This window comes from Colletotrichum scovillei (genome assembly GCF_011075155.1).
Source record: "Colletotrichum scovillei strain TJNH1 chromosome Unknown Contig00014, whole genome shotgun sequence".
Lineage (NCBI taxonomy): Eukaryota > Fungi > Ascomycota > Sordariomycetes > Glomerellales > Glomerellaceae > Colletotrichum > Colletotrichum scovillei.
In genome coordinates, this window is record NW_023336272.1 from 374,623 (window position 1) to 391,327 (window position 16,705).

Genomic DNA, 16,705 nt, shown 5'->3' on the forward strand with positions numbered 1-16,705 from the left:
GACGCTTCACATGCCGCTTCCCGTGTCTGCCACCACGCCCCTTTAACTTGTCAAATCCTGTCAGCTTCGCCCAGCCTTCGTCTTGGATCAGTGCTATCCTGCCCCTGGCATCACTGCATCGCCAGCCAATGCTTCCCGCAGAGACTCCTCAGCACGGGCTCCCGGTCTACCGCGATCGTGAGAGGCAACAGGATCACCTTGTCGTAGTACTTTCGCATCTCCTTTCGCGTCATCAGCACGTCCATGACGGCAAGGTACAGCGATCGCTCCTCGTCCAACTCGTGTATCTTCCTGCCGCCCTTTTTCTCTTCTCTTTGCGCCCCAGCCACGTGCCTATCCCATGCCCGCCACAGGTCCAGCTCGACAGCCTCAGCAGTCTTTGACGGCGCCGGGTTGTCGCTGCCCAGGAACTCGTACAGTGTCTGGACTTCGTTTGACATGGTCTGTGCCTGCACGCGGTGGTGGAGTATGCAGAGCTGCATATCGACGCCTGTTAAGAGAAGAGACAAGGTCAGCTCGTGATCTTCAGAAGTACTCATAGCTACGTACTTTGTTGCTTTGGCGTTTGGATGATCGTCGTCTTGTATCGTGAATTGGATCTGTACGTATGTAGCCCCATTCCGCCATACAGCATGCATCCGATACCGACGACGCTCATCATAGGGTTAAGAAGCCAGAATATCGATGAGCCGTCGATGCCATGGTGAAAGATGTTGAACTGGGATCTCAGACAGCCTCAGCTAGAAAGGGTGGAGATGCGGTCCGCGGCATCTTAATATAGTCCGTGACACCGACAAGGAGGCTGCGAGAACTGACGACGGTCTCTTTGGAAATGGATGATTTCTGCTCGGATGTTCGCCCTGTTTTGCTGGGTGCTTCTCGTTGGGTTCATGATGCACTCTCTGCTTGTCCAGAAGTTGCCAGCCTTTGCTGAAGATAGTGTTTCATCCGCCTTGTCTGTCAAGACAAGAATGTGATGGAACTGGAAAGTCGTCGCCCAACCTTTGTCCCTTTGTGTTCTGCGTCATGATATCTCTAGTTTCTTCTGACCCTTTGCCTCATCTACCTGAGACAGGCCGCGAGGAGACGATGGAACTCATCGCCCGTATCAGTCATTTGCCTCTCGCAACGCAGTATTTTCCAGCCTCATCTATCACAGTCCAGCTTCATCTTCTTTCGGCTTACCCAGCTTCTCCTTTCCTGGGTCTCTGATGCGTGATGCCGTGTCCTTCCTACGTCAGCGCGGAGATATAAACACATTGTCTTGTTGGAAATCCAAGTCACCTGTATAAACCTCATGTCAGATAACCCCTTTACGCAAACGTTCGCTCGAGAAAATGCCACCGGATAGACACAAAACACCCGCCGCGGCCGACGAACAACACGTCACACGCGAAACTCTGTCGTCCGCCAGGAGTTTGTTGAGGGCCTTGAAAGCGGAAAAAGAAGCGGCCGCGTCAGAGACAGCCTCAGTAGCTAGCGTAGTCGCAAGTCCAGCCGTCGCATCGTCGTCATCCGCTCTCTCTTCCGCAGTAGCTCCAGTCATATCCCCAGCCGCTGGATCATTGTCGTCCTCGTCCACTCCCTTCTTTTCCTCCTCAGCTCCAGTCGCAGCTCCGATCGCAGCTCCAGCCGTCACCTCATCATCGTCCATCGCTGCTACCGCGGCCCCAAACTTGTCATCATCATTATCTTCCTCCCGACGCCGAGAACGACAAAAAGAACGGATTTGCCTGTCGGATAGGCCTAGCAATGACCCGCAACATCAGGTCTTACTGCAAGCTCCGAAAGTCTTGACACCAGGTCCAGCTCAAATGCCACGCCATACTCTGGAGCAGCGAGAACCTAGTCTAACACGACGTATCCTCGTCTTCATCGTGTACCGCGTCATATTCTTGCACTGGCGTGGCACACTGGTCATCGGTTTGGTCTTGGCTGTAGCCGCAGTTGCGACATTTGTATCGGCTCACCCATGTGTCTCCCTCGGCATCATGGCAGGCGTGCTGCCCGTCGGTGCCGGTATGGCTTCCACATCGTACAGCCTTCTTTGCGATGTGGCTGGTCTGAAGAACAAGAACAAGGCAGACGCTACCATGAATGCAACACACTACCAGCAGGCGTCGTTGTCCTTCACTCTCGTCAACACCAACTTTCCAAGCTTCTCGTTCGGCATCAGCAGCACGGCACATGCTGTCACGAATGTCATTACGAGCGATCCATCGCACGGTGTGTTGACAACCGCTTCTGATATGCCAGCCAAGGATACCCTCGGCAAGGTCGATGCCGCGCTGCAGAAGCATTTCCGGCAACGGTTGCCGCGGGAGCAGCGTTGGTACGCCGATATGGCGTCCAAGATCAGAAAGGCTCCGTCTGCCAAAGCGGTGCACCAGGGGGCTGGGTGGATGTGGTGGCGGGGTCCGGCGATACAGGCACGAGCGGTAGCTTCGGCAATGGCAAGGGCCCGCGCGATACTGGAGGCAGTGGAGGAGGCGCTGACGGCGCGACATGAAGTAGTGAGAATTCTGACAGTCAGCGAGACGTTGAAGGCAGCAGCCCACGCGCTTCGAAACACGTGCGCATGGAAACAGTTGCTAGAGCAGAAGCCATACATTGCCGAAAGGTTCGTCAAGGAGCATTACGCCATAGACGTGGACGGAGATGCAGCCAACTTCGACAGCAGCAACACCGCGGTGATCAAGAAGGAGTTGGAACTTGCACTGGCTGAAGTATCGCGTGCGCGGGTTCTCTGCCGAGGATCCCATGTCATGACTGAGGCGTGGGATCAGTTGCAGGAGCGTATCACCAGGCGGGAGATGGAAGACTTACTGATGGCCAAGGGCAAGCTCGAAGATCTCTTGGCCACCGGACCCATATCTGGGGCCTTGGCTGAGAATGGTGTCGGGGTAGCTGATGAAATAGACGATTGGGAAGGGCGATTGTATGAAGTGACGGTCAAACTTCTCGACAGCATCCAGCTTGTGTATGGCGACTTTTAGGATGGAGGCAGGGTGGAATTCATCGATAGACTTTCGTAGTTTTTGGCGCAAGTGATAGAGATGGAGTTGGCAGCATTAAGGCGTATGGAGGTATTGTGAGATGTCATTGCCTGGAGTTGTCGTTCACAGCACACCTCAGGCAGCCCGGCAAAACCGTGGGGCATGCTGTCAAAGGGTATGTCACTGGCACTTCTTGATTGGGGTTGAGTTTCGGGAAACTCACGTCCATCTTATCTCTCTTATCTGTGCGCCATTTCCGTCTTATCTCAATGCTCTTCTTTGCCTTAAGGTACCGACCTCCCTTAATAGCAGGGCATTGATGTTTGGCAGCAGAAATGTTGCTGTCAAGTGCATTCCAAAGCAGCAGATCTACCATTCAACAGCACCGCTTCTGCTACTTGAAAGCAGCATTGATGCGCTTGACAGAAGGGCATCATCTATGTGCTCAACAACAGCAGACCCAACAGCAGCACTGATGCTGTCAAGTATCCTCTTCACCTCACTGCTGCTGCGTACTGTGACCCTCCAAGACGGTGTATTTTGAGTCAAAACACCGGACACCAGGCTGTGAAACGAACCGAAGTACATACATGGCTTGAGAATGACTTGGAATTATCATGAGAAAGGGACATCCGGATCAAGATTCTTGGCGACAATGGACCTCATGGCCCATCCATCCTGTACCTTGGTCAATGTCCCAGTCTGAAGACAAAGCGAGTCGCAGCACGGCATTTCCGAGACAACAAGAGTGGCCAGACTTGAGAACAAAATCTACCTTGGTGATTGAAGAGAACCATTCATCACACTCTGACTATCCTCCCTCTTTCTACCAGAGCATCTCCCTGTCCTTGCTGACTTCAATCCTTGATGAATTTTCCTGAGTGCATGACCCCTGCCAGTTGCTCGCCCGCTCATTGTACGTCTTTTCCCCAAGACAATATGGTTCCAAGCGCCCGCAATTCGTGATTCGTGATTGCGATTCATGACCTCGTGCAAACGTATTTCATGACGAATTCCCGTTCAATTACTGCGCATCATATCAGAATTCGTCGAAGCGCGCAGCTCCACGTTGAGTGGTCAAGATGCTTGCAATGCACAAGCTGTATGCATCCTGGGCCATCGATAGCGCTTCCTTGCCTTCATCTGCGCCCTTCGCCAAGATGGTTGGATGGGAAATGTCTTGGGGAAGAGTCAACAACGCTGTCTTGGCTACCAACTGGGGTGATCTATCAAGCTATTGAATATGTCGGCATTGATATCTGGAGGCATGTCGACGTCCTTCTCGCGAGCCTCCATTACTGGACTGGATTGCGTCGCAGCAAGAGCTGAATTCAGGCTCCAGTAAATGCTTGTCCTCTTTTGAGCATCAACGTATTTCTTCTTGGCTCCTCAAGCCCTTTGACCAGCCTCGTATGCCAATCATGTCAGAACTGCGTGCTATGCCATCACCGTGTCTTAGCTCGCTACCCTCGCGCGTCAGGCAAAGCGCTGTACTTTCTAAGTGTGGAAGTTGCCAATTTGCAAGACTCTTTACGAGATTGCAATCGAAGTAGCATCGATGACTGACTGCCTCGTGGTATGCTGGGCTGCGAAGGTGTGATAGTCGGCTAGCTCGTGGGATTGTGCTGTCGACTGAGGCCGAGACTGAAGCTCTCTCTATCTCTCACCCTGTCTGTCGCTATTCCCCCCCCCCCCCCCTCTCTTCATAGGAAAGCGCTGAAGCCTTCTCGCAAAACATTGCATGAAAACGTTCGGGAAGGGAGACGTCGTTCAAGGGATTGCGGATATGGCCTTGGGAGAGCGTGGCAGCGGCAGCGATGACCTCAACAGCACAGTCAAAGCCTAGGAAAACGTGGCAGCGACAGCGATAATCTTGATAGCACAGTGGAGTCTGAGAGAACGTGGCAGCAGCAGCGATGATCTCAACAGCATGGTCAAGATTATTTGGCTGCATGGGACCCTGTTGCCATATTATGCGTTAGATGATTCGTAATTATTCAGAGAATGAAATGTAAAGACCCGCAAACCAATGATCAATACTCAACGAGACAATCAGGCAAGAACTTACTTTGATGGCAGCGACGGGCTGCACCGTTTGAGCTTACGCAACCATTGAGGGTAGGACAGGACGTGGCCTTTGACGAGGCACGCTGTGAGGTCCTTGTCAAGAAAGTCTTAGAACTGAGGAGACTGGATCTCAGACTGATAGCGGTAGAAGACTCAATGCCAATTGTTATCGTTTCCAGGAAGAAGAACCGACTCGCGCTCGACTTCAGGAAGAAGCCATCTGGGTGTCTTGTTCTAAGAGACCCACTGGCAGGTTACCACGAGGATGCCGATCATGCTCACTTTGTCGCTTCTTGTGTGTCCACAAAGGGAGTTTACAGTCAAGCTGTTGGGAAATTGACCGGGCGTGATCCTAAGGAGACTGGCAACGATTTCTCATCTGGTGAAGCGACTGATGTGCTATGTGGCTGAGTAGTGGCAACACGAGCTGCGCAAAGACTTGGCTATGTTGTGCAAATTCTTCGAGATGCTCAGATACTTGGATGTTGTTCTTCAACGGCTTTGACGTCTGACAGACTTTGACGTCCTGTCTCAAAGGCTCTGAAGTTTTGGAGACCTGGAGTTCCTGTTGTAGTGGGTTCTGTGGATGCTTGGGTGTACCCCTTGATTGATCCTGAACATATTGAGGCCGGAGATGAGTCGGCGAAATAGGCTTGATGGATGACTCGTTCGACGTCAGTGGGGGATCACGGGTGGATGGGTGAGGCGGAGGCCGGTTCGAGATTGAGACCAGTGTCGGTATTCTTCAACTGCCAAATGGCGCCAACACATGTGCACATCTGCCCGAATATTCCACTCGTATGCGCCTATGAATAGTTAGGAACATGTTGAAAGTCGGAGGAAGACTAGAGACGGACATACTAACACATCGTCAATGGGAATAAGTATCAGGTGCCTGCGAAATACAGTTTCGTTCTGCCTTTAAACTGTGAAGATCTCAATCGCCGTGTATAAGGAAAAGGAGGAAGCCGCCAAGGTCGCGGGTTGAGCGCCTTGTTCGGACGGCTCTGAATCCCCAGAGTTCCCAGAGTCCAGAGAGATTGGCGAGAGGTCAGGCCCTAGCGCGGCGATTGGCTCGGCTGCTATGATTGAATAGCTCCATATTGTCCAGCAATATGTTGCTAGGTAGGCTGTCATGTACGGCTGTCTGTGATCTCACCAGTTTCTTCTTTTTCTTTCGAGGAAGAAGGAGGCTATCATTGTACGTTCGTTTGATTGGAGATAGCAAGCTTGGAGGAAAGAACAAAGGTATCTCAGCGGCTAGCTGAACGCCGTCTGCCCTTGAAGGGCTGCTTCGAACCCTTTCAAACCAAAGCTTTGGGCGTATCGGCCAGAGCCGTCTGTCGTCTGCGGTGTAACAGGACAGCATGATGCACGACTTTCTGAAGGGCTTGCGCCGACAAATCGTGTGAGTGGAGGGTTCGGGGGCTGAGATGCGATACTTACTTCTGGCCCCCCGCCTCCCCGGTTGAAGGGAAGTGCTTCATTCCTCCCGTTGAAGGGGAAGTGCTTCATTTCCCCTCCGTGTTGATGAGAAGTGCATAAAAGCAGCGCAGCGATCAAGAGCCCTGTATCCCATAGCCCACAGCGTCGCGACTGCCCAAGCGACCCCATACGCAGTTACGTCTCGGCCGGCGGCGACATCTCCTCAAGCGTGCAGCGTATACAGTAACGTGCAGTAGTCCGCTTGAAGTTGGGGAAGCTGTGATCAATTAGAAAGCTGCAAACCTTCAAGATAACAGCCTTGGAGGGGCGTTCCAGAGCTCAGAGGTTGAGGAGGCTGCGAAACGTAACGGGTTGGTGGCGGTGGTTCTGTGCTCCGCGGAGAACGTACCTCGAGGTCTTTCCAGCGCTCCACGAACACTTTGGTAATCTTCTCGATGGTATTGTGTTCATGCTCGCAGCGGTTGAAGGAAGTAAGAGCGCAATTGGGGAAATGCTTGGTTTTCGAACTTGAAGCCGCCGTCGAGGGACTGTTCATTCGTCAGCACCATCATTCACGTAATTATCCGTGTTGAATAGATGCACACCTTCACCGCCTTGTTCTTGACGATCTCGAAACCACCCATAAGAAGGCTGCACTCCGTAATAAGTCCAAGATGAAGTCCTTCCGAGCTATGATCGGTCGCAGCTCAAGCGGTTGCCGGCAATCAACCTGCGCAACTTTGTCATGCTCTCTTCGCGCTTCAGCCAATGTTGCTCCGATTCCCTGCCCTCAAAGTACATCATCATTTCGCTCAAAATGTCGTCTAACTCGCGCTGGGTATTGGCATATGACGGCTCGACCTCGCTTCGCGTTTCGGGGGCTGGAGTAACGGGGCGTTCTCCCCGCCCCGCAATCATGACCCCATTGGAGTCATGACCCCATTGCGGTTTTGAATTTGCATCTCGCGGAGCTACGTGACAATCAGTTGGCATCTGGAGAGGAGAAGTCAAAGTGGAAAGGTCCAGATCCGACGACAAAGAAGAGAATGAAGCCGCAAAGGGTAGAAAGATGGCGGAAGGGAAACGGCGCGTCAAATGATCGAGGATGTTGGGAAAGTACCTTGAAGAGGGATGGTATCCCTATCACAGGGTAGACAGTTCGAACCGTCCGGTTCTGTGGGTGACGAAGGGTCAATTGCTGTCTATCGACTGATTTTGGGTAGTGATGTAAATGGGGATTCCAACCGTAAGGTAGGTTCGAGGTACAATTGGGGTCTGGTTGAGGGTGGAATTGGTCTCTGCGCTGCCCTTGACTCTCAGTCGGACTGGACTTCCAATCGGACAGGAAGAATGGAGAGCTTGGAAGCAGGGAAGGCGAGAGGGAGGTGAGCCAAACAGAGGGAAAATTGATAAGAGGGGGGTAAGAGGGAGGGAAGGCAAGAGGGAAATAAGGAAGGAAGGAAGGAAGGAGAGGAAAGGACATACCTGCCATTATCCACAAAATTGTGACGTGCCTGAGGGTATTCCCTGGAGCATCCAAGCTGCGGTTGGTGCATGCGTTGCTGCCAAATCAACGCCAGCAGCAATGCCGTGGTAAGTGGGGCATTTTGAAGGTTTGCCCGATTCAACACCGTTGCCTCTGTTGAGTCTGCTGATGCTCGTATCCAAAACGCTGGTGTCAAGTCCCAGCAGCACCATCGATCAAGGTGGGGTAAGTTGTATTGATTGCTTGATCAATAGCAGCATTGCTGCCGATAAGCCTGCTGCTGTGATTTCCCAGGATGCTGTTGTTGAAAAAGATGCCAGCAGCACATACAAGTGCCGCTCCATACCACACACGTTTAGTGTTTCCGGCCAATAACTGGAGGGATACACCTGCATCGAAAGTTCACTTATTAGCTGCAATCACATTCCCCTCATGATCTCCCGCCGTGTTCATTCAAGCCATCTCAGTCTCTGCGCAACACCTTCCACGAACAGCGCCACCTGTACCGCCTGTGGACTTTGACATGCCGTCCCTATCCTGCTGCGTACTACAATCATCTATTCAAGAAAAGTGGTCATTGCAAATCTCATGCCCTGAAAATGGGACTGACTGCTCTGCACCTGTGAGCTAAGCCTCGCTGCATGTCGCGCAGGTAACTTTGTTGTGTCATCGCCACCAGCGTCTTCACTCATACCAAACAACCGCGCTCTGAGGTCATTGCCACGAGTTGTTTCTCCTTTAAGCTCAAGCTGGTGTTTTGAGAACAATTTCGATGTTTACATTCTCCATGATGGCGAGTTCCCTACAAGGTGAAGGCTTCTGTTATTCATGGCAGTGGAAGTCATTATTCTGGGTTGGACACCTGTCGATTGCATTAACATATGGTAGGAGGCTTGGCAGTGGCGGTGTTGCCGGAGAAAGACAAGTCACGCGTCTCTGTCAGTGCTGCCAGGCTGGCGCGCTCAAAAGTCTACTTTAAACATTCTCATTTTCATTGAGCGACGGGCACGCAGCACTCAGCATCTGTGAGGGTACGTACGTGACCTGAGCACAGGCAGTGAAGAGTGAGGTAAGCAAGCGCCGCAGCCACTGCCCTGCTGTAAGCTCCCCGTCCGGTGCACCTAGGCGCCCACCAATTCCAGCCCCAGGACAAGGCCTGTTCTCATTTTGTGTCTCGCATCTCCGATTCTCGCACCCACACCTTGCGACGCACGAAATGATGCCCATGATCTCTTTGAGCTTGTAGCCTGCGAGATCTCCCACAAGTCTTTTGACTGCTGTATCCATTCTCTAATACGAAGGAACATGGCCTCAGCTCAATGCCTGAACAAGTCAAATTTTGACTACTGCTTTGAAGGGAACTGAGCAGCGTCTTACGCATGCACGTTTGGATTGGAATGATGAATGTGGTCTTGGTGGTCTTGGAAATTGGTGCTTGAAGATTTCGGATGGGTGGAAGTGATCGATGAAGATATTGCAATTGATTAGATCATGATTTAGGTCCCTAACCACGCGAGAGAGAGACGAGCAAGACGCACGTTCGGGCCTTGCAAAACACAGCTGCGATAAAAGACAAGCGGAGCTCAAAGGATCGAAAGACGCGCATGCAGACGCTCCCGTGGTTGCACGTTGTGTGCGGCTTGTTTGCTTTGCCCGCCTTATTCAATTACAATGGTGGCGACCACCTTGCTCTGAGTGAATGCCGGTGGTTCGGAGGGTAGAGAGGTGTGGGAGGTCATTTCAAGGTTAAGGTGGCTGAAGCTAGCTGAGCCAGATTCAAGGTTGTGGCCCACTCACTCAGTACCTTGAGTCGAATCAAAGGTGGGCAGTGACATAGTGAATTTGGGTGCTTGAGATGCTGAGTCATGGGCTACCCGAGCTCGGGCAGCCAACCCGTCGATTTTATGCACATTTCGGAGTATATCGACCAAAGTGATATATATCTATTGGATAAGTATATAATAATGTTGCAGCATTCTAACATGATTATGCACTTAGACCCAGCACTTAAGTGTCCGTGCGTCGGATCCCACTACTCATACTGCAATTACTGTAATGCACTAAACGCAATGACAACCAGCCGTTGACGCTTGAGAAGCTGCGGCGACGCACACTTTACTTGGATGATCGAAAGACACCACGACTCTTTCAACAACTTCAACTTCAGACTTGATCTATTTGCACACAGATGCTATCAATCAGCCCTGTGTTACAGGCTGTGTTGTAGCGCCAGACTCGGCAGTTCTGCCCCCAGCATTCTGGGATTGGTCTTGGGAAAGCTCAAATTGGATGCGAAAGCATCGCAGCATCCGTGAAATCGGTCTGGGATGATGGTCTGGTGATTGGCTCACTACAGCCGTTGGGGACTACGTGGAGCTGACGAGCTGATTGCGATGTCGGGCAATGAATGTACGAAAACACCAAGCAACAGAGTCATGGTCTCGAGAATGGGTCAAAACAGCGTCGTCTTGCGAAATGCTATTTGTCCTACGGACTCGTTCAAGATACAGTCTCACGATGTTAGCATCGCTAAATTGCCGCTGAGAGCTACAAATCTTGCTGTTTGCTTCTTCAGACAACACGGTACACCAGAACAGATGTATCGGACCCAAATGCGTGTTTCAAAGTCCCCAGTGTGTGACAATTCTCGTTTCCCGACTCCTGCAACTGCAACAATCATAGCACTGGTCCTAGAGAAAAGTGAGATGAGGGCAGTGTCTCTCTGACACAGCGTCAATCACTGGCAGAGAGACCGCCTCCCTGTTCCTCCTCAAGTGCCATGAGCAGCTGCCGGGACGAGTTGACTATCATGATGAGGGCAATCTCGACATTGCTGGCGGTCTTTGGTGATACCGACATGATCTCGTCGGTCTCGAGTGAGAGAATATCGCTGCATAGGGTGGCAATCATGGTGGTGGTGTCCGGCGGGCTGTGAGAGCTAGAGGCGGGGCCGGAGTCGCTGGCGTAAGGCTGGCTGGAAGATTCAGATAGACAAGCCTGGGTCTTGGCGCTGCAGTCCATCTTGGCTGTCTTGGATGGCCGGGGATTGTGGTTGGTATCATTGGGCGAACGAGTCCTTCTTCGGCAGGATATTGATAACTGGGAAAAGGTGTCTGTGTATCCTGCGATGACATTAGCCACGGTGATCCTAGAGGCTACTGGCTGTAGGATCAGAGCAGAGAGCGGGTGAGAATGCAAAGGCAGTGAACGCGTCATGTGGGCAAGAGGGGAAAAAGAGATACCTACCGTTTCGACCAGTCATAATGCCTGGACTCCTGCGAAGTGCAGTGCTGGTTACGCTGCTTGCGATCGGTGCCGGTTGGGTGATGCTGGGCAAAGACGCGAAAGATTTGAGCCCGCTGCTTTTCTCGTTCGTGTAGCGGCGGGTAGGCAACGTAAGAGAAAGGGGAGAGGATGGTACTGAATGGCGAGTCTGTGCGATAAGGTGTGCTTTTCAAGCAATTGAGAGGTTCCTGGCAGAATGTCTCGTGCTATTGAACGAACGAAGTCTTTCAAGTACCTCAGGGCATGGACGAGTTGCAATCTGTCCTAGGTTACCTACGTGAAGAGCAAGGGAAAGATGGAGAAGGAGAACTGCTCAGAGGAAAAGCAATTCTCGGTCGTTCCACCTCATTGCAGAAGATGGAGTAGGCGTATTTGGTTCCGCAACCACTTGGAAGTACCTTACGGAAGGAAACCAAATCGGAAAGGAGCAACGGCAGGGACTTTTCTGAACAAGAATGATGTCCGGAGAGAAGAAGGAAGCACCTTACCATGTTGGAGGTAGGAGCTAGGACGCAAAAGGTGACGGCATGAAAAGCGCAGGAAAGAACGAGAGGTGGGGAAAGTACCTTACATCGGGTACGAGTGATAATGACAGAGAAGTGAATTTAGGTGAGGCGAGGAAGGAGATAGCCGCGTGCCCACTTTACCTTGGATTATCTAGGTAGCTTATCTTTCTGGATGATGGAAGATGACGTTTTCCGGGAAACTACTGTAAGGTACCGTGTGCCGTGCATGTGACCGCCTCAAGTGATCCTGTTACATCGTCTTCGATCAAGTACGTAGATACCTAAGGTACTTGTTGAGGTAAGTAGGTGAAGGCAGGTAGCTATCAATGAAGGAAAGCCCCCTGGTCCTACGGAGGAAAGAAGCTGTGAGTCCTACGTCCATGCTCCCGGTACAATCTGCCCTCGATTCATGTGTGGAAAGCTCCACGTATTCAACCTTCCATGAATCGAGGGAAAGCCAGTACTCGGAACTACGTATTCCAGAAACACATGGAAGATCTTGCATCCTGGCAATGGACTTGCCTCGAATTCCAAACCTGTCATGCCATCCCGGGGTCTGCCAAGAATCTGCTCAGCCGCAATTTCATCCCCTTCCCATGTTATCAGTCCCTTCCCAAGTCCAGATTCTGGCTGCCATTCTCCCCCGTTGTAACAAACTCATAGGGGCTGGTACGTTCTCGGGATCCTTCTGTCTTACAACATCATGATCTTTCCAGTTCAGTACAACTTGCCAGAATGAGTGAATGCCGGGTAGTTTCCACGACTTGCTCCGAGGTGGACCGGGACATAGCTGCCTCGCCTTATCTTCCTGCCCGAGATGCTTCCTCTTGTCATGTCTGGCAGTCTTGAGACGCCTGCCCAAAAGTCCAGCACCGGAGGCCACGAACTCGTATCATTAATTGAGCACTTTTCCAGCTTGTTCCTACCTCAGTACCTGTCTTACCAATAAGGAGAATCCATATGCCAGAGAGTACATCTGCAAGTTACAAGGACCTTCGTTCTGCCTCAAGACATACTCATCATTCCCTGAGATGCCATGTCTGATACGTGTCTTCCTGTACGCCTGGTTGAACCTCCCGTCTCGATGTGCATCTGGACTGTCTAAAGACAAGACGTCTTTCCAAATTGCATCTTTCCGAAGACAGAAAGTTCTTCCCACCTTCATCTGTGCGAATACAAGATGTCCTTCCCATCTAGATATGCCTGAAGACAAAATGGTCTTGCCATCGGCATCTATCTACCTAGAGATAAGACGTCCTTGCCATCTACATCTGTCTGGAGACAGAACGTTCTTCCCACCCGCGTCCATGTGTCTTTCTCTCTGTCTGATAAGCTCCTGCCCGTCTGTCTCGAGACATACCTGTCTGACGTATGACTGCATCCCGTTGTGTCTTAGTCCAGACGTCTTCCCCTTCTTGGTCCGAAATCTACTTCCAGATTTGATGTAAGTGACTGATCGTGAAGTAACTCTTGTAAAATCTGGCAAGTCCTCGCGTCTCTTCCTCCCATCCGAGTTGAGCATTGTAGACGCCACGTAGATCTGTATAAGAAGTCTGCCTTTCTCTCATGCCCCAGAAAACTTCTCTTCTTTTCTTCTCTCGGCCGCCAGAGACACAAGCACACGCACACGCACCATTTGCCTCTCTGCGTCCCTCTCCATCTCTCTCTCTTAGTTCTGCGTTGCTGTGTCTGGAGTTACCTTTTTTTCTTCTACTTCTCTCACTGTCACTCTCACTGAGACGATGTCTGCCGCCACTCTTCTCGCCGAGTTTCGTCGTCTTTGCGTTCTTCATCAAGCCGCCCCAGGACGCGCCAAGATCCCCGAGAAGTGGGATGCCTTGTGCCGACAGTGGTGGTCCGAGACTCGCGATGCAGATGAGGCCGAGAACGAGGAGGCCGACTGGTCTCGCTTGATTCAGGAAGCCATCCCCCCCGAGCAGCTGGACCAGGCCCTGGCCCTCATATATGAACCGGACATTGACGAAGTGACTGGCGATGCCTTGATCCGTCTCAACCGGGCGTGTTTGTCTCTGGGGCTCACCAAGCCGACTTTCTTTCTTGTTTTCGGGGCCAACATTGCCAAGTCGACGCAAAGTCTGAAGTACCTTTCCGGGTTATGCAATCCGAGATCTGCCCCGGGCTCCGGCCACTCCCCTCACGCCGTCATCGCCGCCGTGCGCCTGGCCATGACGCTCCGTCACAAGTCTGCCCGCGCGTTCCCCGTCCCAGTCGTAAGGGACGTCACCACCGCCCGCAAGAGTAAGTTGACTTCTTTCACAAAGCTTCTTCAGTCGCAATCCCCTCTTACTTTGATTCTGACATGAGATGTACTACAGGCCTCCAAGCTGCTGCAGCAGCAGTTCCCGCCGCCGCTCTCGCAGAGGAGAATGTGGAGGAGCCACGCGCTGTCTTCTCTGAGGAAGCCCGCGACAACATCAGTGCCGAGGCCCTGCAGCCCTTCCCCTTCCCCAACCCCTTTGACGCCTCCCCCATCCGCTCCCCCCGCATCCGCTCCCCGCTCATCCTCCCCATCCGCTCCCCCCGCATCCGCTCCCCGCTCATCCACTCCCCCCAATTTAACTGGCCGGAGAATGACCTATTGTCCGAGCTCGCGGAGGACACCGCCGCTCTGAATCTCGGCGCGCCAGAGAACGAGGATGAGGAGATGGAGGACGCCGCGACGGGGCTTCCCGAGACTGAAGAGGAGGAAGAGGAAGAAGACCTGACCGATCATTGGGTTAGACTCTGTCGGGAGCTGTCCGACCTCCCAATCCCCAATTGGGCGAAGGGTAGCACGAACATGACGTTTCAGGGCTGTCGTGTTTTAGCAACTGCGGTTGTCACCCGTGTTCTCGAGATCGAGGCCGCTGAAAAGGACATGGCGCGTGAGGAGAGGGCTGCTCCCCAGCAGCAGCAGCATCAGCATCAGAACCACCGCCGGTAACATCATCATCGCCACCATCTTCACCAAAAACTTTCTTGGGCCGCAGGGGCGGCATTAATTCAAAAGATTCTGTTTCCCGCTCTGCATTCGTGTCTGCTTTCCATGGTGAATATTGTATGATCGTGCTGATTACTGCTTGTTCTGATCCTTTGTTCTTGACATGTTTCACTTGCCTCATGATGTATATCTCTGAAGAGAGAATGAAGAAGATGCGTGATCTTCATGAAAGAAATCATTTTCTCTCCATGATTGAGAGGGATTACATACAATGTTCGTCTGCAAATCAAACGCGTAACATGATCAAATGACTCCTCTGGACGAAGCAGCTGACAACGCAAGGCTTTCTTCATGCAACTCTTCCCTTCAAATAATGGCTATCATACGATCACATCGTAAAAGTAAGTAGATGAGCAGTTAGACTCAGCAAGACTTGTAGGCTTTGGGGTTCAAAAAACAACTTTTCATCAAAACATAAGGTAAATCTCAAGGTTTTCTTTCATTTCTCTCCTTTCCTTGAAATTTTGATACTTGTTGGGTGATACTTCACGGCGAGGCTCCGGGAAAGACATGGATGAAAGGCCTCCTCTTGATTCCGAGTAGCAAATCCATCAGTATCAAACCTAATCTATTGATATATTCCCCTTGATCTACTCTCTCTGAAACTCATGTACCTGCAAACGCATTCCAAAAACCAAGTCTGCACTTACATCTTCAGGTTCAGGATCCCATGTTCTCCGTAATTACGCCCCTGGAAACGGTGAAAGGTGTCTTTGAACGGAACCCAGCTCCTAATATTCTCGGCGCCCAAAGAGACCACCTTCAGCGGCTGAGGTTTTGATGTGACATCAAGAGGGGCGACCAAGACGATTCTCACAGAGCTAGGAAAGAAGTGCATCTGACGAACGTATGTCAAACGTAAGTGAACAATAATTTCCCCCACCGGGCAGGTAAATCAACCATTATCGAGACATTTCTGCTATTTTATAAGTGATATGCTGAGAGGGATTCCAAAAACCCAGAATTTCTCACTGCCGACGAGTCTGTAGACATCATCCGCGTCCCACATGTACAAGAATGGTAGCTGAGACACATACGAAACATGGCCAACTACCAAACTATTGCCCCTTTTCACCTGGGCAGCATACAAGGCCTTCCTGAGCGAGGCCAATTTGCACAAGGCTTCTATTCATGCAGCTGTGGTCTCGCTATATGCGAAGAAGAGGTAAGCCCTTGTTGACCGCTCCTTGCTGTGCCTAAAGCGCATTCGGCAATCGAGGCGCTCACGTCATGTAGGTAGTGACCACAAGGCGGGAAACGGAGCAACACGCCGATCACCGCCGGGGTCATTCATTTTCATCGTAGAGCGCTCGAGGGCCTGATCTGGCTTCCAATGGCCATAGTGGGTAAAGTGAATCTTCACAGCTACGTTATCAAAGGATCTTGGATTGCCTTCACGATGAGATACCATTAGAGGAAGAGTTGGATGTACGATTGGTGGCGAGACGTCCAAGATACTGACTGAATGAGAACTCATAAACAGGTAAAATGGAGTGCAAGTTTCTCCAGCCTAATGATAGTCATGATTGAAAGTATAAAATAGTTCCCGCAGTCACAGACAAACGTGGTCCCATCTGGTGCAAGGAATGAACTCGAGGGCTGCACCAGTTCCCCTGATCGACGTAAGAACGGTATATAAAGAAGGTCTTTTATCCGATGTAGATGATGTGATAGAATCTTCATTCCTCTAGGTCCTCATTGAAATCAAGAGTATGTTTGCATACTCCTTATCATGGTACCGCGCTCCTATTTGATATAGTCAAGGTGGGCTGGAGGACAGAAAGATTTCGAGCTACCATTTCTCAGATCCTAAACTGTTGTGAGAAGAGTTTACTGATGCGAAATGAGATTTAGAGTCCCGACCCGTCTCAGATTGAGCAGGACTAGCCGAAGGCGGTGGGCTGGTGATTCAAGGCTTGGGTTTTGGCACTCATATCCA

The 16,705-nt window shown here is 51.4% G+C and overlaps 3 protein-coding genes across 3 annotated transcripts; 2 read left to right on the plus strand and 1 right to left on the minus strand.

Moving 5' to 3' along the window:
- Positions 1-110: 110 nt before the first annotated feature.
- On the minus strand, positions 111-658 carry HER10_EVM0006052 (uncharacterized protein; the record flags this gene model as incomplete). The annotated part of the gene is made up of 2 exons (XM_035475649.1): positions 111-490; positions 550-658. 2 exons carry the CDS (start codon positions 656-658, stop codon positions 111-113), a joined length of 489 nt encoding a protein of 162 aa, XP_035325798.1.
- Positions 659-1,991: 1,333 nt separating this feature from the next.
- Positions 1,992-2,996, plus strand: HER10_EVM0006908 (uncharacterized protein; the record flags this gene model as incomplete). The annotated part of the gene is made up of 1 exon (XM_035476480.1): positions 1,992-2,996. One exon carries the CDS (start codon positions 1,992-1,994, stop codon positions 2,994-2,996), a length of 1,005 nt encoding a protein of 334 aa, XP_035325807.1.
- Positions 2,997-13,507: 10,511 nt separating this feature from the next.
- On the plus strand, positions 13,508-14,709 carry HER10_EVM0012411 (uncharacterized protein; the record flags this gene model as incomplete). Its single annotated transcript, XM_035481807.1, has 2 exons — positions 13,508-14,024; positions 14,102-14,709. 2 exons carry the CDS (start codon positions 13,508-13,510, stop codon positions 14,707-14,709), a joined length of 1,125 nt encoding a protein of 374 aa, XP_035325838.1.
- Between the last annotated feature and the right edge of the window lie 1,996 nt (positions 14,710-16,705).